The following is a 22,290-nucleotide window of genomic DNA, read 5'->3' as shown; positions in this document are numbered from 1 at the left end:
CAGCTTGTAAACTTGTAAAGGTGAATGAGTGTTGTAGGAGATGCTGGTTCATCCTCGACTCCCAAGCTTTCATTTAATTGCAGTTTTATTACTGTATTTTATTTCTTAAACTGCTCTGCAACTTTTATTCTATTTTTAGCTTGTTTAATGTTTTAATGACTGTTTTTAATGTTTCGATCAATGCTCTTAATTGTTTTTAAATGTGCTTTTCCTTTGCCTGATGTTTTAATGGTTTTATGTGAAGCACTTTGAATTGCCTTGTTGTTGAAATGTGCTCTACAAATAAACTTGCCTCGTTCCAAATTCTCCTTCACAAACAAAAAACTAACGACAGGATTTCCATGAAATTTACTTTGATACATCCTTGAACCTCACATGATGAGATTGTGTGTGTGTGTGTGTGTGTGTGTGTGTGTGTGTTTTCTGGGAAAACACAGTGACTATTATACTATGTAGAAAACCCCAGTAACTCTCATACTACTGTAGAAACATGTGAAACCAGTGGAGGACTAAAGACGTGGAAGACGCCAGAATCTACAAGAGATGAAGAATGGCTGTTAAAATACTGACGAAACTATTTCTGAAACTGATTTTTGGGGGACATTTTTAACATTGCAAACACCTTTTTAAAACATGTGCATGTATTTATGTTCAGGCACAAAAACATGTTAAATATTCACTCTGTAGAGCCCTACTTAGAATAGCCAGAGGATCCACTGGATGACCCACCGCTCTGTTTCAAAAAGAGAAGGGTATAAAATATTGCAGACACAGATCACATTATCTAAGAGCCAGATTGCCATAAAACTTCATGAATTTAGCAGAGCTCCTGAACAAATACTTCTGTTTTTGTCCTTCCTGCTGTGACCTTAGTTTAAGTACCAGCACACTCTGGACAAACTGCTCTACAGAGGACAGCGTGTCATCACAGGAAAGAAATAGTGTGGTAGGTTGTTCCTGTCATGGTTTCATGCTCCAACGCTGCACGAAGCAGACGAGACAGAGCAGCTGAAAGTGACCTCTGCTTGGTGAGCTGGTGAATACAGAAGTACCTGGAAGCCCTGATTCAACTCCAGGATTCATGAACACCGCTTCTTAAAGTACTGTCGTAATTCATGAGCACTGAGTTTGAGGTTTCCTTCTCACTCATCTTTATTTCCTGCAGCTATTTTCAGTTCTTTCAGTGAGATTTGAAACGAAGGAATCTCAGGGGAACTGTTTCCTTGACTGCTTTGTGGAGCACACTTTTATCAATCTTGTACTGATAAACAAAAATGGATCCATATTTGTTTACAGTAAATCATATGCCTCCTCCTAAGCTGGTAATATTGAAATGTGATGAGCAGGCAGGTTATGACCAAGTCAGGGTTCCAGATGTTGGAGCATCTGCCAGAAGTGTAAGAATATCTGACGTTAGTGATCACCTTGTTCTGGCCTTCACGTGTTTGACTGTGGAGCTTTTCCAGTTTGATCAGGTGGTGAAGGGATGAGGAACTGATGGTAATTAAACAAAGTGCAATGTTGTTGTTTTTTTTTGCATGCGTTTAATACAAAACTTGAAGAGAGTTAAGTTTTCCAGATTTGAAATAGGATTTTTCTTTCTCTATGAAGACGAGGCCGGTTTTGTCCGTTGGCGGGTCCGGAGGAGATGACGAGGTGGTGTGCTGCTCTGCTAGGAAAACACCCAGCGAGTGCAGAATCTCTCGACCGCTCGCCAAAAGCATGTACGTCTGCTTCGAACCGCTGTCGAGCTCGTTCTCAGGACGTTGGAGAAACAGATGGAGCTGTGTTCTTCACAGATAGTCATGAGCCCAACGTGGGCTACGAGGGCGGGGTGTTTGCACACCGAAGAGTCTTGTCAGTTTCTAAAGAACATGTCAGGTCGTCAGCTGGATGCTTCGCATTCGGCCCGCAGATACAAATATCGCTGCTTCTTGGTTTCATGTGTGAAACTGAAAAACTGTATTTTGCTCTTACGTTTTCAAAACGCACGCTTCTGGTTTCTTTACTTGAGTTAGACAGCCTTGTTGTAACTCAAGTTTTCACAGTTACCGAATGGCACACTGGCCACGATATTAATCAGCCAGAGGCCTCGAGTGTTTCCCACATTAGTCCGTGTAATACCAGATCTCAGAGGATTTGCTAAAGCGCCGGGGATCCAAAAGTCGTTCCTGGTAATTAGTCGGAGCAGCCGGCACAGCGTGGCAAACTCGTACAAACCTTGAAGTCTGGTAATGGAAACCCTTTTCTTACATTCACCGTGGAAAAACGGCACCTGTTAGTCTACATGAGGAATTTGGCAAAGTCAGCATGTTTTGTTTAGACTAGTGGTTCAGTAATAAAGTCGGTGCAGGGCGGGCCAATACATCACGAGGTTGAGATCATGATCATTTCTTTTCCTGGTTTTAAAGGCTGCGTTACAGTAAAGTGATGTCATTTTAAAACTACTATTGCCGTTAAATTTACCCACTTAGTCATTATATCCACATTAATGATAATTATGTCCTTGTGTAAATATTTTGTAGGGATGGGCATTTCAAGAAAAAAATCATAAAAATAATTGTCAGTCTCACCTGAGAGTCTTTTGCTTTTTCAGGAATGTATTCAACACTGTTTCTGTAAGCTCTGACAGCAACTTCCTGGGGTTTGTGTTTGAGAGTTCACCTGGAAGGAGATCCACTTCCACTTTGATTCCTATAAAAGTACACCGAGGGGAGGTCAGGGAAGAAGGTCAAGATGAGATCTGATGGGAAAGGGGAAACAGGAAAAGTGAATAGCTCTGCAAAGCACAACTTCTACTTTTCACACAACTCTTCATCTTGATCATTTCAAGTAGAACAAGTCAATCATTCACATTAGACACTATTTACATGAACACTCGACTTTATTTCAAACTTAACTGAAGGTTTAATATCCATCACACTTTTTGCAATGAAGTCAACCAAAGGTGGCTTCTAGTTATTTTGAGCTAGTAACTCTTATCTTCCAGCTTGGCAGCTCTGGAGCCTTTTAGTGGAGGTGTTGTGGGTTCACGTGAAGGGACGGGGAGGCTCGAGGAGGAAATACCTCCAAACCTTCTCCTCACAAACATCTCTCTCCCCTCTCTACACTAACCCTGCAGCTGAATGAAGCACTTTTGGTTGAACTACAGTCTTAGTAACGAAGTATGGTGCTGGGGGTTTAAAAGCGAGAGGCAGAGTGAGATGGACAGAAAGAGGGTTGGTCAGAGAGTGGTTTGTTATCAGATGACATCATGCTTCAGAGGAAGAACATCTGCGCAGAATAACTTTTTTTTCCTGGCTGACATCACGAGGCCTCCTGAGTATCTGTTCCATAAAGGCTGATTAAGATCCTCTCTCGGGCCTCCGCAGGCGTTCATGTGGGCCGCCCGTGACTGTCGTAGTTAGTCAGGCTTTTCAGTTATGTCAGGGTCCCCGGCACCGGCTGCACGGCCGGGGAAAATTCTCCAGTAATTACAGCCCTCGCCCAGTAACAGGCTTTAATGTCAGCCCTCCCCCCACCTCCTCTTGGCCTGATGGTTTTGGGGTTTTCCTCCCAACTGTCACTGACAGCTGACCATGTCCTCATGGAGAAGCACTTGCATCCCTTCTCTGCAATGCAGCCTGCTAACAGATGATCTGAAGGGGAGATACAGGAATAGTGCAACGAGTCCTGGAGTTGGACCAGCAGCAACGTTTTAATACACCGACGGCCTTCAGGTACACTGAACCCTGCTGGGTATGAGCAGTGATTAAATCAGGTTTTGATTTGAACATTTTTTAAGAAACCAATACTTCAGCCTGAAATCATTGTGCTTTACTCAGTTGAAGATGGCTTAAGAGTTGTGTGGACATTAGAAAGCAAATGATTCAGGATATATAGAAAAAGGTGAATTGCTGCCCGCCGTCAACCAATCATGTTGCAGTTTACACCCGTGTCTCCCCAGGTTCATATGATGCATGTAGTAAAGACTTTAAAGGAATCACTGTCTGCGTTCAAATTGTTGGTAAAAAAAAAAAAAAGAATTCTGATTCTGATGGTCCACAAAGTTGTTGCCATGACAACAGACAATGCTTCAAATATGGAAGTTGCTGCAAAGAAGCTGTAAATTGTGAATCGTGGATGTTTCACACGTGTTCAACCTGATCTGTACAATCAGCACAGTTTAGATCAGTGTCCCACTTTCAGTTTCAAGCTGACCACATGTGGAATATGGTCACAGTCTCCCCTTCTGCTCCTCAGTTATGGCTTTAAATAAAGGCCAGAAAGGAGTTAATGCAGAACATTATGATGTCACAGCAAAGATAACCTTTGACCTTTTGATATAAAATATTACCATTTTATCCTGACATTTTTGTGAAATTTCATAATAATTAGATTTTGAATTCTTTGAATGCAGCTTAACAAATCCATTAATTTTATAAGTTGTAAATGAAAATGAATAATGCAGCTGATTATTAGATAAAAGGACCTAAAGAAATCCCCAAAACTCTTTGTGATCGGAGAAGCCAGCCTCCTGTACAGTAAGAGAGCTTTTGTGACGTTAAGGAGTTTTGGAAGTTTGTGTTGTGGGCACAAAGCCCCCGAAACAGATCCACAGCCATTCAGCTCAACACTTCTGTGGCTGGCAATCATGGGAGGCAACAGAAGGCCTCAGGCTGGAGGTTCAGTGGGACGCTGGTCCTGGTGCACCTGGCCTCAGCCATTTGTTTGGCCTGAGCTGAGTCTCTTCTAACGTCCCTTAACTTTCCACCTTTGGATCAGAGGCTGCCAGGATCCCAGAAAGCATCTGTCCGTGGTGACAGACGGGTCAGCTGCTGCTGGGGAGACCCAGGAAGGATTTGTGCACCGTCCTCGACACGCATGACTGACAGTTTTGTCGAGTACCGCAACCCGTGACTAAATGCTTGTGGTTGGAGCACCTCGGAGGAAGTCCTGTCACTATTATTTACCAGACACCACGTTCACGTTGTTTTTCCTGCTCAAGGTTCGACAGGTGCTATTTTATGACCTCATGTCATCGCTCCCCCTTTTTCTGCTGTGGTTTTCCACATTGGTGGTTCCTGTCACAGTCAGAAATGTCTTTATATATTTCAGTAATAGGCTTTGTATATCCAAGCTGTTATTTATGCCATATCTCCCTCCAGTAATTTTTGTTTACAAAGCAAACAGAAATATAAAGTTTTATTTCAATGTTTTCAATGCCAATAAATGTCTCTTCCCTGCCTTTGAGATGAAGGAGAGAAACGAGATGAGCAGATTATCTCCTCCGGCTGTCAATCTTGAGCTGGAATGATGATTGTATGATATCACATCATGTGTACACCTCCATGTCAGCATGACAACTACATCTAGTAATAAAGTGTCTTGCAGTCTGCATAGCAACTGGGTCGGGGTTAACTCTGTTCTTGGCAGCTCTCCGGTTTGTTCACTTTTCTGTTTTTCAGTGAAGGTTAGCTCTTCTATTGTATCTTGTCCATGCAGGCTTAAACAGCGTGCTCTTTTCAGCCTGCTGGCCTTTTGCCCGAGCTAATGGATTTTGCCTTATAAAATGTGTCGCTCCGTCCTTGCAGCCCCCACATCCTCCCGCCTCCTCTCTGGCCTAAAATGATCATTTTTACGACGTCTGCATATCACATCTTTATCTGTGAAAGCAGCTCATGAGGCTGGAAATTTGCTGAAGATGATTTGGTTTCAGTTTCCATCAACTCTCTGGATGGTTTTGTACTCGATTGTCTTGTTAAAGGAAATAAAGTCCCATCGAGCTAACCTTAGCACACAGCATGCAGCAGGTGTAAACAGCTCTGCTACTTTGTCTTGGCAGGTTTTCTCTCGGTTGCATCTTTTTTTGAAGCGTCAGCCGGTCTGTGGCTGCAGCTGCGTTGCGTTGGCTCATTCACACATACCGCAAACATCATCATCTCTTTATTCTGTTGCACCGCTCCGTCTTCTGCTCCCGTGTTTGTTTCCTTTCCAGAAGATTTTTGATATGGTTCTGTGTATGTAACACATTTTAGCAGCATCAGCATATTGTTTTATACAGTGTTAGTTTAGTACTTCTTATTATATTTATATGATGCATATTGTGTCAGTTGTGTCTGCGGTTCACGGTAGTTTTGTCATTTGCACCGCTGCATGCCGTCGCAGGTTTCTCATCAGCTGCATGTTCTAGTTGCAGAGCGGCATCAGACGCGTCTTCTAATCGGATGCTATCTGCTACACTCACCTCAGTGTTGTGACCACACACAAGCAAACACTATGCTTCACTTAGTTAGTTTGCTTTGCCTCCTGTCTTCTGTTTATTGTCCCCATGCGGACACTCGGGTTAAACCTTGACGAGTCAGCTGTATTTGAGGTGTTTCTATTGTTCAGTCCACGCAGCAACACAACTTCAAAGATCAGTTTAGATGTAGATCCACAATCCAACGCATGCTGTTTTTCAGCCGTCCTACGGTAACTCTTTGAGCAACAAGTGCTCCATTGTGGGGTTTTCATTCTCCTCTTTGGGCCGTGGACTTTGATGCCACCACTCAGAGAGTCGGTGAACCCTTTTTAATGAGACCAGGCGCTGTCCAATCACAATGCTGGTGCAGATTCACCCACACAGACACACAGGACAGTGACAACTATTGGTTTTGAATCCATCATTACACCTTTATAGCTGATTAACACAATATTTTCCACATCAACATTAAAGAGAATTTCTGAATATGTCTTTGTAATTTTTCAAAGTCTCTCTTCTGGGATGAAAACTCATCTCTGTTTAACAAAATTATAAATTTAAATGTTTTTTTCCCCAAGAACAACATCACCTCAATACCTTAAAGTTGCTTAGATCCAACTCTACACCTTTTCCTTCATTTGGTATTCATGGGGTCATGCAAATAGCTCCTACCTCCATCGCCACCCCCCTCCTTCCCCCCATGTATGTGAAGCCCTGTCTGTCTGAATGTGTTTTTCAAATTAGCGCTGGCATTGACAGATTATTTTACTCGTGATTTTTCTTTTAGAATATAAAAAAAACACATGGACGAGTTAACAAAGTTTAAAAACTGGATTTCATTGTGTGTTATGTTTAAGCACGGCCTTGGTTTTGACTAATGTTTGCACCACGTTGTTGTCCACTGAGCAGCTCAAATCAGCTGGGGGGGGGGAAACTATATTACGGATGAAATTATTTTATAATTAGTTTGAAACACGAGTATCATGGATGTCAACCTTAACATGCATTTGCGATTGCAAAAAGTGCCTGAAGCCTCTTAACTATTACGCCTGGAAATCATTTTGGTACGTGAAGAGATGTGATTTCTGGTGATGTGATGCTGCCTGTTTTTCCAGGAGGCTTCTCCGTGGTGTTCCTGGCTCGTACGCACAGCGGTGTCCGCTGCGCTCTCAAGAGGATGTACGTGAACAACGTCCCGGACCTGAACGTCTACAAGAGAGAGATCACTATCATGGTGGGAGCAGCACACTGTTTGTTGCTGTAGCTAGAGATGCTGTCTTTCAACTCTGATGAACTCTTCCTGCGTGTCTTTATTGAGTCTTTATATTAATTTTTTTGCAATTACAATAACAATCAGCCAACAGGAAATGAAGATATATTTTTACCTGTGAATAATTAACCTGGAATGAAAATGAAGTTTGTCTCGGTTGTGAAATAAATGCAGCTTATCACTGCTGAAATCATCAAACCATTATATTCCCCTGTTGTGTCGCAATTTCAAACTAATTCTTGACTCTGGCTGCAATCCTCCTGCTAATCCTTCCCTGGCTGTAGGACAGATTCTCTCTCTTTTCATCCACAAAGGGTTTAATGTGCACTCCAACACACTCTGCTTATGATCTGAAAGTTTCTTGAGGCCATTCTCAGTTTTCAGGTATTTAATTGAAGCACATAAAACCCATTTGAAATGGAGCTCGGGCCTCATAAAGACACTCTCTTGTAAAACACGTTGCATATAAATGGCTTCATTTGATCTTCCTACCCGTCCTGTTACTCAGCGTTTTCCAGTCTGACATACTTTAATAAATACCGTCCTCTCACTCATAGCTGACACTTGTGACTATAGTGGACAATTCAATGTGTTTTATGTCATTCAAGGTTAAAGATTATTCATTATGTTATAACCTAACAGACACTTGCAGCGTCGTCTTGAACGTTTGACCCCAGTGTAGCTCTGTGTCTGTTTACTGTCATCTGGAACACACACACACACACACACACACACACACACACACACACACACACACACACACGAGTCCTTAACCATTGACACACTGCGGGCCTGTTGGGACGTGGCCTTAGGTGTGTCCGTTTCCACAACACACGGCGATCTCCCTTCTCAAGCTGGTGTTTAACAACCAACAAACACTGAAGGTTTAATCCAGCCAATAAATCAAGTTGAGAAAGATTAGTAGAGTTAATAGATTAGCGTGATGTAAGAACATGAAAGAACACCTAAAAACACACACATCAGCCGGGCTGTGAAGGCAGGACTGGGCTGCGTTCAGCTGGGTGTTGAACCTCCTCTGAGACGAGCTTCCTGTGGCTGCAGTCACACCTTTAGCTGTTTTCTGGCCTTTGTTGCAATCTTAAATGTTGTTTTTCCAGATTTACGCTGCTCATACAGACTAAAACCAGTCGGTGCAAACAGTCTTACACGGAATAACTTGCAGCTTTTTACTCTGCAGAATGTTTTAGTTCTATACGGTTATTTATCTTATTCTCATTCTGTTTTTAGAATCCTTTCACAAAAAATCCTCCGTTTACAACTGTAGGCAATGTAATAGACTTACCTGGGATTTATTTGACCCAGTGAACTTTCCTGCCCTCTTTAATGCAGTTTATAATCGTTGCACCTAAAACTGAGCAGAAATATATTGAGACCACAGCTTGATTTTAAATTGTTCATTCAGCAGCAGCGTCCACTTGAGGCACGTTGGACATGAACAAACACAAATCAGTTTCCAATCACATCAAAAGCTTATTTTGTCAATATTTGATCTTTTTGTTTGTTTTTATAGTAGGTGCCCTGAAAAGTTCAATTCTGTAGATACACATCTTTAATATTCCTTTTCTTGTGCAGAACTTCCTGAATATTTGGGTGTATGTCTGATTTCTCATGTTTTCATCCCGTGTGCAGAAAGAGCTGTCGGGCCACAAGAACATTGTCGGCTACCTGGACTCCACAATCAATGCCGTGTCAGACAGCGTGTGGGAGGTTCTGATCCTCATGGAGTACTGCAAAGGTACAGCTTTTCATAAATGACATGTTTCTACAGGACCACCGTGTTTAATAGATAGTCACAGTTCTGCTGCTGTAGTTTCTGCTTTTCTGCTTCCGCTATAATTAATTCTGGTTATTTGAGACAAATGATTTAAATGAAACCAAACCAGAGCCTTGCTTTATTTCTTACCATTTATTGGAGTAATAATGATGAATGTTCACCTCTTTTAGAAATGACAGCCATGCCCTGCAGGAAACACAACAACTACACAAAACCAACTTTATCCTGTGCTCATTGGTTAAATACAATTTGATCTTTACTAATCGTCTTTGTTATCTCAGACAGTCTCTCCCTCATGCAACCCACACAGATTTTCCTGTTTTGTGGTATGTGCTGTAACCGTTCTGTTTTCATGAAGCTCCATCAGGCCAAATAGTTAAAGTGGCTTTTGGACAGAAGTTTCATTTATTTCAAATTTTTTAACATGCTTAATAGCTTGCTGTGGTTTGTTGCCTCTTTTCCCTTTTCCGGCCTCTATATTGAACATTGCAACCATTTATAATAACCTGATTTTTAGACCAAGCCTTTACATGGCACTAACATGCTGGCTGGTGTTGGTTTGATCTGTGTTGAATCCTAAAGCTGTCCGTCCTCCTGTCTCACGCAGCGGGTCAGGTGGTGAAGCAGATGAACCAGCGGTTAAACGTGGGCTTCAGCGAGGCCGAGGTGCTCCACATCTTCTGTGACACCTGCGAGGCCGTGGCACGCCTGCACCAATGCAAGACGCCCGTCATCCACAGAGACCTGAAGGTGAGGAGGGCATCAGTTCTGCTCTCTTTCCGTCTCCTCTCTCCTCCTTTGTTCCATCAGTTGTACCGGTTAAATGCTGCTGACTGTAGGTTACAGAGGTAAAACCGGCTCTCTGATAATGTCCAGCCATCCTTTACTATACCTGCTTTATCCTGAAGGGGGTCACCGGCGGCTGGAGCCTATTGCAACTAACACACACACACACACACACACACACACACACACACACACACACACACACACACACACACACACACACACACACACACACACCTTCTTGCCAGATTTAATCAGTTCCCCCAAAAGGAGATTCAAAGTAAAAGGTCGCCACTTTTACATTGTGGAGGAGATCCAGCGTAGAACACAGATGGTGCTCGACACCCTGACGGAGACTTCCAGTGAGCTCTCCAAACATGGCAGGTGCTCTGCGGGCGGCGTGTCGTTGCCCACAGGGACTCCTTTAGAGGGGAGACAACCAGATTTAAACTAGGTCCAGTTTTTGGTTGTTATGGTCATAGTCTCACAATTTGTTATCATACCTGAGCATGTTTGAAAGGGTGAAGAATATTCCTAGAAACAGGAATAGAATCAGCATAAACATGTCTGGAGAGTTACCGTTGAACCGTTGAACCCTACAGAAAACAAGACGTCTCAAGTCCTCCGACACTGTTTGACACTTTGAACCATGGTGCTCTGCACAGAATCTACAGCAGTGGATTTCCAAACATGTCAACAAAATAAAAAGGAGAAACTTGTGGATTGCCAGCTGAACAAGTTCAATTTAATGTCAGAGACTGTTTATACATTTAAATAATGTAAATCTGCTTGGTCAGCAGGAGAACGAATGCTTTGGTTTCACCTTCGCTGCTCATTTGAACTCCTCCGCTTCCTCTTTCGTTCCACCGTTTCCTTTGCTGCCTCATCTGCCACCTTTTCCTCTCCTTCCTCCTCCTACTTCTGTCAGAGCACCAGAGTTAAGCTGACAGGCCACAGTAGACACTAACTCCTAAAGTTTCTCACTAACTTGACTTTTAGAATAGACGGTAACAGAAGGTGGCTAAGAGCCAGAATTAGCCTCATTTTGCTGATGCTTGGGGGCTCGTGGTGATTTCCCACTGGTTGAATTCTCCTCAGTGGCCCATCAGTGGGTTGCTGTACTCTGTCCAGTTGGACAAGCCTCTAAACAGTGCAGTCCCTTCAGATCCACAGGCTTGTCCTCTGTTCGCTGTCTATCTCTTCAGCCTACACGGCTTACATAACATTGCAGGAACACAAAAGCCCATGGAGGCCCAGTCACGCATCGCCAGGGGAAGTGAGAGTGCAAAAAAGCCTCTTAACCCTGAGCTGTCGACAGACTGAAACGCTCAGTGCTGCTTTCATTTAGTCCGTTTTCTCTACATTGTTTGAAATCTTTTTTTTCTTGAGCCTCTTTATTTTTTGGTCTTTTTTTCCTCTTGTGTGTCACATCTCCCACAAATGCCTTAATGTCTTTCTATTAAAGTTTGACAGTTGGTCTTGCTCAGGGCGGACGTTTGGTAGTCACTTGACAGTTGCTGAATACGGACTGTGTGCATTTCTTTTGAGTCCTGTGATACTTTCACAGACCTGCTTTGGCATCCTAAAAGATTTTAGTGTTTTTTTTAATAATATTTTTTGTTGTTTTGACTTTCAAACCCACCCATAAGACTGGAGACACACACACACACACACACACACACACACACACACACACACACACACACACACACACACACACACACACACACACACACACACACACACACACATTTCCTGTAAGGGGAACACACTAACATGTTTTCAACTTCAGTTGTAAACTTCTGCTAATGTCACTGGCACATGCATTTAGGGAAGTTCTGGATTTGAAGCTCTTTTTATAAATACACTTGTCAAGACAAAATGACATTCAACTGCATGTGACAGCATCTTTCTACAATATATGATGTTGAGTTTTCATTTGTGCCGTTCAGTCTTTTGGTTCCGTTTCTCTCTTGTTTTTTCTCTTTAAAAAGTCTAAAATCTCTGTCTGCTGCTTTCCCAGGTTGAAAACATCCTGCTGAACGACCAGGGGAATTACGTGCTGTGTGACTTCGGCAGCGCCACTCACAAGGTTTTGCTTCCACATAAAGATGGAGTGACGGCGGTGGAGGACGAGATTAAGAAGTACGTTTTTTGGGTTTTTTTTTTATCAGCGAAAGCACAGAACAAAATTAGAACTCGCCAAGCATCAATGACTTGAGCTTTTTGAGTGTGTTGGTAAAAAACAGAGTCGTCTTTGCCACTTTGGTGTGTAAAACTAAATGCTATAAAATAAATCACTGCAATGAAAATACAATACAATAAATAAAAACGATGTATTCTATGAATTCAATCTGATCCTTGTCGTGCAGTAACACAGTGGTGTGCCCTGCAGTGAGTGTAGTTACTTGGAAAGTATTTTTATTATATTTGAAATGTGAGAGAATTACATGGCAGACATAATTCTCATGTTAAAACAGCTGGTGTGTTTACGTATGTGCCAGGGGGCGGGGTTAAAGAAAGAGCTGGCAGGAGACCAGAGACAGAGAAACACAAACACAGAGTGAGACGGAGACTAACTTACCATTACAGTTATAAAATGAAGGGGAGACACACTCCAGAAGTGTCACCTCCCTCCATCATCAGGAGAATAGGAGGCTCCGCCCCCACTGGAGCGCTGGTCGCCTTTTCTTTAAGGTTTATTAATATTAAACGGTGTCGCATGTCCAAATCACACCAAATTCGCCAGAGCGCAACCTCGCGTCCCCGGAAATACACCCACCACGTTTGAAGCAGATGGGATGAATGGTTGTCAATATACGCGAGGGACAAACATACAGACAGTTTCCTGAACTCTTATGTAGTAAAGATAAATAAATACATATATTTGTCATGTGCAACATTTATTACTGAAATGTGTTGAACAGATTGAATATTGTAAATTTATTGGATGAAACAAATGCTAAAAAAAGTTTTCTTTTTGGAGACGTAATAGTCAGTTGAAAAACGTGGACAATACTCAACATATTGCAATAACATGTCGTGATTTTAGTACAATGATAATACTGTAATTCCAACTCTTCAAAAAGAAATTACTCCATCGAATTCAAAATGATTCTACATCTTCCCAAAAACATTACAATTCCTCAGTTTCAATATTTGATGTTGTCTTTTTTCTGTTTTCTGTTTTCTATCAATTAGATTAGATTAGATAAATTAGATTTTATTTACATTGAACACAACTTTTTTTTATAACTATCCAAGTAAACCAAAAGTATGAACACTCCTGCAAACACCATATTGTTGTAAACCCGTTGTAAATGATGTTTATGGGAGGTAGTCACTCCTTCGTGGTCCCTTCAGCTTTGCTTTGTTACAGAGTTTAGTGGATGTTCTCTCCGTGTCAAATCACAGCAGTCCTGTCAGCTCTGGCCTGTTAACTTTCCCACATTTACAACTGCAATAAAGTGCAATGTTTGGTGCTTACCAGCAGTATATGACGGTGTTTAAACATCTCCGTGACACTTGCCCTACAGAAACCGTCAGGCCTTTGAACTGCAGTGACTCAGATGAACTTTCGTTATTCAGCTTCCAAACACAACCAACTGCTTAGATTATTATCAGAACGACTGTGAGCAGAAAACCAGATAAAACGTTTGCTGCAAAGTGAATGAGGTCACCTTTACCAGCAGATTGTGGTCATTGGTTTTGCTTCATCAGTAAACACAAACACGCATGAAGCCATCAGAGAAAGGTTTCTGCCCAACCCGAACAGAACCCAAATTTAGAGGAACTCTAAACTACAGAAGTAGTAGCAGAAGTATCCAAACTACAAGTCCTTAATAGTGTACAATTCCTTTCAGAATATTCATTATTATATACACAATACATGGTATTACCAGATGAATATTAAAGTGACTATGTCCTTGTGTGTATAGTAAGAGACACGGTGGAGCATTTAGTACGTAGAGATATTTCATCTGGAGTAGAGATCAGAAACCGCTCAGAGAGTGAATGCTAATGTGTCTCTGTAAGTTTGCTGTATTCATTTAAAAGCTGATGACGTGTCGAGGTGGTGATTTAACAGCTTGTGTCGGTCTGTGGAGCTACTTCTAGCTTTCATATATTCTTTTATCATGTGTTTGTGTATAAAATAATTTCACCACAGCTGGCAAAAGATGCATTAAATAAGCACTCGTTCCTCTGTCAGTACAGCCCATGAGTAAACGTGATGATTCCTGCCTCCTCCGGCACTCTGCCGTCTGACCATGGACGTGTCATTGACTACCTCCTGTTGTTGTATCTCACAGGTACACAACTCTTTCATATCGGGCGCCAGAGATGATAAACTTGTACGCAGGAAAAGCCATCACCACCAAGGCTGATATATGGGTAAGGGCCTACTTAGTGTGTTCAGTATTGCTGCGTGTGCATGTTATCCACCCTGCAAGGCCGGTTTGTCCTGGCAGTACAGTATCGTGTCACTCTGCCCCAACACCACCCCTCCTCCTCTCTAGCTCCGGGCTGTTTGCCTCCACCAGCTCTCCAACAGTGTTTTTCCTTCATAAAACATTGAGCAACATCACAACAAAGCCAGGGCTCGGCCTCGTCTCTTCCTCCCTCCCTCCCCGCTGCTCGTCCTCTTCTATTTTCCCTGCGTTCGAGATAATTACACCCAGTTTGAGGACCCTGATAAGCTTGTGTAAAACGGGCCTTGGCTGTTTTGAAGGTGTGAGACGGCAGCAGCCATTTTGAGGGCCAGTGGAAACTGATGCACTGAAATTGAGGGGATTTTAAACAGTTGAGGGATATCTGCTGCTTTCATGTTCTATTTTTTTTAAATCTTTAAATCCAGACCTAAAAGGACTTGATAGATATGATAGAATCAGTCGTGAACACTGATGAGTTACACTGTGTATGTCTGTACATTAGCAGCTGTGAATCAGTATCTGGCCGTTGGAGAACAACGACTGGACGTACAACAACAACAAAAACTCCCACTTCCTGTCAACGGCCCCCTGCGCTCTCACTTCCTGTTCTTCAGCCACGTGTTTGACACTGAGCTGTTTATTTTTGTCTCATACAAATATCATGCACATTTATCCGTGCAGTCTTTGTGTTTGTTGATATGCCGTCTGCCTCAGATTAGCAGTTAAGTATCCAACTGGATTATCTGGTTGAGTGGAGAACGGTGAAAAATATCTGGTCTACCGATGGAGCGCTTACAGGAAAACGTTCCCTAAACACTGTGGCTAATTCCTGAGTCTCTTTCATCTCCAACTGCATCGTTGGCTAAAAATCCAGGCGCTGAAGCCAAATATAGCTCCAACTGAATGTATGATTGGGGGGCAGAGCTCTTTTGCATGTGGATTTGTTTGGACAGCCACACTGCCAGAGGAGCAGACTGTGGTCCTGTTATGAAGAGCAACTTTTTAACCCGGCACATAAGGAACAGTAATTTACTAAGCAGTCCTTTGTAGCTCGGTGGCTGGAAGAAAAAGCAGCAACATCAGGACTTCCCACCGGGATCGACTGTACTTTACACTTTCAGTAGTTGTCGTCCATTTTTGGTTTGTATTTCTGAAATCTGTGATGAATGCTGAGAGTTTAGTTCTCATTCTAGCCTTGTAAAAAGCACAGATTGTATATTGTAACTGGTCTCATCTCAAATAGGCTCTCGTCTGGAGGAAATGTTGAAGTCTTCTTTGCTTAAAACAACTTGAACATTAAGTGAGAGGCCTTTAACTGTTCAGCAAACGTGCATCCAAAATGTTTCTGTGCTGGCTGTATGTTAATGGTCTGAAGACGTTGACCGTCTCGGGTAGTTTTTCACTTTTAATGTAAATCAGTTCAACTGGCAGATATTTACTAGGGTTGAATATGGAAACCAAATAGTTTCTGACTTGCAAATGTGATGTGTCTCCTTCACTGCTTCAGAAACTCAGGCCTTCACTGTTGGCATCAATTTCTTGATCAGATATGTGCTTTTAACCTTTTAGGTTCCTCTACAGCTGCTTCATATTGAGACAAAATGAAAAGGTGTTTGTCCATATTATTAATAAATATGAAGGACTTTCAGAAAAAACATTTGTTGTATTTCTTGAAGTAAGTATTTGAAAACAGTCCATAGTAGACCAAAACTAAGGTTTGAAGCAACAGCAGCTTTACAGTAACTGGATGCAGGTATTTGAATGTGTGCTTTCTCCACAGGCACTTGGATGCTTGTTGTACAAGCTGTGTTTCTTTGCTCTTCCATTTGGGGAGAGTCAAGTTGCCATATGTGACGGAACCTTCATCGTTCCAGATAACTCCAAATTCTCCTTCAAGTTGCACTGCTTAATCAGTAAGTTTAACATGGATTCATGGTGTCAGACTGTGTTTTCTGATTATAATTCATTACAAGCTGAGAATTACTGGTTATCACAATTTAATAAATCACTATTTAGAAGCCCTTCTGCTATGTTTTGAGTTGTTTATCATTCTTCTCTCTTTGCTACTACTTTTGGTGCTATATCTGAAAAGGCTTTTTTAAGGTTCCTCCTCCACACCATGGGACTTAACTTTAAGCTTGACTGTGCTAAAGTATATCGACTAACACAATCACACAGATACATAAAAGTTTGATCATTTGTGGAGGTTTTTAATTTACATTTTTCTCATTATCTAAATTGCAGTTTTCTGTTATTTTGACAGTTTTCTTTTTGCTCTGTTCGCCAACAGATCGATCTGTAACTGTCTGAATTTTTTTTTGTCTTGCGTTTACGTAAGTTGATCCTGTTTGAACCAGTCAGGGACTGTCAGTCATGACAGCCTTATTTGTTATTTCACTTCCCAAAATGCATCATGCAGTGGAGCTTCCTTATAATAATATTTAACCAACATCTCCACCAAGTGGCCAAACAGAGAAGATGCACATTAACCACAGTAAATCAGCTGTTCTGCACAACATGCTGTGTAATACAATGACCTTTTTTTTTTTCTTTCTTTCTAGGATATATGCTCGAACCCGACCAGGACACGAGACCAGACATTTACCAAGTGTCCTACTTTGCCTTCAAATTTGCTGGAAAAGACTGTCCTGTGTCAAATCTCTTTGTAAGTCAGCAGAACACAGCGATGAACAGGCGTTCAGCCTTTTACAGACGTTTAACTTCATTCTCCTGCCGTCTTCGTAGAACTCTCCCATCCCTACATCGCTGCCAGAGCCTCTCACCGCCAGCGAGGTCGCTGCGAAGAAAAGTGTGACAAAAGCCAGGTATGAGGAGAGTTTTAATGATCTATAAACTAGCACTGGTAATTATAAATTCATTACAAAACAGGATGATAAAAGAAATCTCTATCTAGTCACTAAATAATTCCTATCTTTTTTCAGTCTAATAAAATAGGATTAATTAAAATCACCTAGCAGTCCTCACTGTACACACACACACACCACTGCGTATACAAAATCAAACCACAACCTTTGCCTCCTTCTCTCCAGGATAACCGACTCTGTGGGCCCGACAGAAACATCGATAGCTCCCAGACAGAGGCCCAAAGCTGCCAACAGTAACGTCCTGCCTCTCGCTAACACTGTCACACCTGTGAAGATGACTGTGCCTTCAGCACCCGTCAGCAACGGACAGAAAGGTTCGTTAACCAATTAGGCCTGAGCTCCAATATCTGTTGTTAAAATGAGATGTGTGCAGTGTAAAGTAAATCTGAGTAGTAACAACTAAACAACTGGTATAAAACGACCAGAGTTCAATCTCGCTGGAGAACACAGAACACAGTGCCCTCTGCTGGTTAGATTTGACATTAATTTCAAACTTCACGATAGCTCACAGCAAGAGGTTTCCGGTCACATGACCCTTTGTCTCCAATTATTTGATTGACTTCCCATCATGCAGAAGCCTGTTTGTATATCGGCGGAACGCACAGTGTAACCGAGCAACGGGGCATTCACTGTTCAGCTGTTTGTCTGGTTTACTGGATCCTTATGTTTGTTGTTGGTGTTTTACACCGTAAAACATAGCAGAGAGGACGAGGAAGGTCGGTGTTCTGCAGCTTCCATGTAGAGTCTGTTCAGAGTAAAACATTTTGTAAATAACTTTAATAAAATGTAGAACTTTGTGTCGTGGCTCGTAGAGACTGAATCCATTCGTACATTGTTTTAAAAGTATTTCATTATTTGGCCTTTGTTTGATGCCACAGATTTATTATGACTATTCAGATGGGATGGTTCTCTAAGACTGTTGCCTGTGTTTTTGTTCATTGTAATTACACAAGAAGTATAATGTATGTACACGTATGACATGTTGTATGTCAACATGTTGTATTGTGTGCAGACAGCCTTTAGTATCAGATCACAGAAAACTAAGTGAGCCTTTCTCTCCAAATGGCTGAACTGGAGATGCAGCCCGGTACTACTGGGACTGAAATGGGTGAAACATCGCTGTTCTTCATTTCTTTGAATCAAATTTGGTAGCGATGCAGTTCACAATCTTTAGAACAGCTTTCACTGAAGCAGTTTACTCGTGTTGACTTGTGTGTTTAGCGTCGTGTCCAAAGTAATAAAGCGCTCCATCTGTACGTGCCCATCAGCTCCCACCCCCGGGTCAGGGCCGCCGTCCATGCAGCCGCAGCCCAGCAGTCAGCAGCACCGCGTCCTGCAGCAGCTACAGCCTGGTGACCTGCGTCTGCAGCAGCTACAACAACATCATCACCAACAACAACAACAACAACATCATCATCACCAACAACAACAACAACAAGCAGTGCAGCAACAACATGCAAACGCGCAGCAACTCCAATACCTCCAGGTAAATCCACCACGTTACCACGTCATCAGAAGTCACAGCTATTATTCATCTACTATGTTTAATGTGGTTGCAACTCTCTTCAGTACCAACAGGCTGTGCAGCAGTCGCTCCAACTCCAGCAGCAGCAGGCCCTGCTGCACCAGCAGCAGCAGCAGATGATGATGCAGCCCATGTATCAGCAGCAGGTGGCTCAAGCTCAGGCTCAAGCTCAGTATGCAGCCATGGTGAGTCGTTTCGAAGGTCCCCACCTTCCTCCTGGTGGTGAAAATGTTTGATTTACTGTCTCAAGAACGGACGTCCATCAGGGTGAACGTGCTGCCGTTTGTCCCGGAGCTCGTTCAACTCTAAACCACCACAGAATTTCAGAGCAGAAGATTTTATCCAAAGCTGCCGTAAATAGTTTGAACAAATGACAGAGAAACACATGGAGGCGCAGCATGAAGTAAGACGGCGCTGAATATTTAATTTAATGTCAGAATGGCCTAAATTTGCTCTCTCTTCTCCAAACACTGGCAGCCAGTCCGCCTCACTCCAATCTCCTGACGTCTGTGCCAAGCAGCATTGGAAGCAGACGCTCAAACTTCCTACTGAATTTGTCCAAATATTCAGAAAACTAGTATTTACGCAGCTACTGAATCAAACACACAAACACAGGTCCTCCAAATGTGCACTGCAAGGGCGGCGCAATTTTTAGTCTCTTCCCCACCAAACACGTACCATCTGTTTTATTTCAGAGGCAATCTGGTCTGAGTGAAGCCACGAGGGGATCGAACAGAGGGTGAAATCGAGCAGTTTCCTCGGCGTTGCATGCTGACATATGAAGTGTTCACAGGCAGGGGAAGAGAGGACCTCTCACAATCACTGCTCTGATTCCCCAGATACCTGCCGAATGTTTAAAAGCAGCGTTTCCACTGTGATCCTAGACCTGCTGCTGATTGTGATGAGGAAGCTTCGCTAAGTAACTGCACATTTACAATATGGTTTAATGACATCAGATCAGCTTCATTTGGACACAACAGTGTTGTGAATATCAGAGCTGTGTGAGACGTGGCAGTGAAGACAACTTGGAGTTAGAATGAAACTGAATTAGACCAAATCACTTAATAGAAACCGCTAACGAAAAACACGAACCATAATGACCGGTTCATTTGGAGTTTAAAAAGTTTGGACTGACGTCATCCCCGTAGAGCACGGTGCTGCATGTCTGAGCTTTAGTCCCTGAACAGAAGGAAACTGTCTCAGGTCCAAGTTAAGATGAGATTTTAGTGGCTGCAGATTTTGTAATACAAGTATTTTTTTATTCACGTGACTTGTGTAAAAGGAGAACAGGTGTTTATCTGGTGATTCAGCTGGTAAACGGTAGCCTGGTGTGAATAACGTTATAGGGACGAGTTTCCAGACGTTCTCGGTGTCGGCCTCAGGTTCATTTGAACTGTTGGAGCAGCTTTCAACCAATCGGCATCGACCACCTATTGGGCCAAAACTCTTCCACTACTGCAACTACAAGAAGACTCTTAATTTCAGCGTTACACACTCAGACACCGGCCACTGATTGGTCTGCCCTGCAGCGTGGGCGTGCACGTGTTAATGTCAACAGGGTTTCCAGTCAGTAATCACAGTGATGCTGTTACAGGCTCGGCAACAACTGGAACATTTAGCAGAGTCCTAGAGAAGTGGGCGACATATTGATCCTGATCAATCTTGTCTCTGTCAGGAATCAGTCATTACAAATAATAAATTAACTATTCAATTAATTTTTTTATTTATATACAGTAGTACCAAATCACAACAATTTCATGGCACTTAACACATTAAATCCTCAGAGCAGAACTTTACAATATTATACAGAGAAACCCAACAATTCAACAATTCAACAATACAACAATTCAACAATTCAACAATTCAACAATACAACAATTCAACAATTCAACAATACAACAATTCAACAATTCAACAATACAACAATTCAACAATTCAACAATACAACAATTCAACAATTCAACAATACAACAATTCAACAATACAACAATTCAACAATTCAACAATTCCCACATAACTTAGGAGGGAAAAACTCCTCTTTAAGGGAGAAAAACCTCCAACAGAGGGAAGAAAAACTCCCTTTAACAGGAAGAAACCTCCGACAGAACCAGGATCAGAGGTGGAGAACATCTGTTAACAGAACCAGGATCAGAGGTGGAGAACATCTGTTAACAGAACCAGGATCAGAGGTTCATTTACCTCGACCGGTTGAGGTGAGAGGAGAGCAGAGAGAGAAAAGGACAGCATAGAGATCATAGACATGAACTGTTGGTGGAGCAGAGACATGCAGCTCCATGGGAACAAACGATGGGAGAGAAAAAGCATGAAGTTAATGAGATGTGATGGTGAGATACGAGTTATAGAGAGTGAAAGAGTGAGAGGAAAGAAGCTCAGTGCATCACGAGGGCTATAACAGCATCATGGATGGTTCAGGCCCAACTACTGTTGCATAAATGTACGCAACTCTCCTTTCTTTGATGTTAATATGGTGTATGAAGCTGCAGATATTTAATAAACTCAGAGGAAAAACTCCTACAAACTCCTGGAAGCAACAAAGTAAACGTCAGCTGTTGAATCCAATACTGGTGCACCTGAACTGCACAATATGTTGTTCATAACAGCTGACTACCATCTTGTTTGAGGTGATCTCTGATGTGTCCAGTTTGAAGGTCTTCGTCCTGACTGTCATTCCTTCATCCCTCCCCTCCACTGTGTCCCCAGCTTTCCAAATCCAGAACTGGTTTCTAACAACATTTCATCATCATTTATGCGCCATGAAATCAAAAGTCCGTCCCTCATTCCCTTCCTCCTCTTTGTCCCTCTCTTCCTTCCTTAACAGCTGCACCAGTATCAACAGGCTTTTGTCCTGCAGCAGCAACAACAGCAGCATCACCAACATCATCAACAACAACAACAACATCCGCAGCAGCAGCATCATCCCGCTCAGCAGCCTCTCCCCTATATGTCTTCCCCTCTTGAGTTCCAGATCTCATTGGGTACATATATTTCGACCACGCCCACTGCTGGACCCGGAGCTGGTGGTGGTGCTGGACCTGGACCTGGAGCTGGAGCTGGAGCGGTCCAGATGGGGGAGCCACCACCAGTGGATCCCTCGTACATTAACTCCAGGTAATGTACCATTAGACCGAGGAACGTCTCTACAAGTACTGTTTTTATTCTCAAACTGTCGAGCTGTTCTCGATGTGAACCAATCACAGACGTGATATTTTATTCTGCCACATTCTCACTGAAAGGTCGCATTTTATCCTCTTTACAATTTATTCAGTTTATTTTTTAAATCCAGACCGTGTGTGGGATTCACTCGGATCACTTTTATGTGAGCTAACATGATGAAATGTACCGTGTGACTAATACG

At 42.5% G+C, this 22,290-nt stretch overlaps 1 protein-coding gene across 1 annotated transcript in view; it reads left to right on the top strand.

Moving 5' to 3' along the window:
• The window catches only part of bmp2k (BMP2 inducible kinase), a 41,475-nt gene that overhangs the window by 12,371 nt on the left and 6,814 nt on the right, over positions 1-22,290 (top strand). The window contains 12 exon segments of the mRNA XM_069169333.1: positions 7,339-7,457; positions 9,144-9,249; positions 9,896-10,038; positions 12,098-12,219; positions 14,385-14,466; positions 16,285-16,417; positions 17,066-17,169; positions 17,250-17,329; positions 17,555-17,703; positions 18,658-18,875; positions 18,959-19,099; positions 21,754-22,043. Of these exon segments, the coding sequence (XP_069025434.1) occupies positions 7,339-7,457; positions 9,144-9,249; positions 9,896-10,038; positions 12,098-12,219; positions 14,385-14,466; positions 16,285-16,417; positions 17,066-17,169; positions 17,250-17,329; positions 17,555-17,703; positions 18,658-18,875; positions 18,959-19,099; positions 21,754-22,043 (1,687 nt within the window).

This window comes from Embiotoca jacksoni, unplaced genomic scaffold (assembly GCF_022577435.1).
Source record: "Embiotoca jacksoni isolate LCO1_2020_lvr unplaced genomic scaffold, fEmbJac1.0.p SCAF_44, whole genome shotgun sequence".
NCBI classification, from domain to species: Eukaryota; Metazoa; Chordata; class Actinopteri; family Embiotocidae; genus Embiotoca; species Embiotoca jacksoni.
The sequence above is the reverse complement of the archived record's forward strand: the minus strand, read 5'-3'. Positions and strand labels throughout refer to the sequence as shown.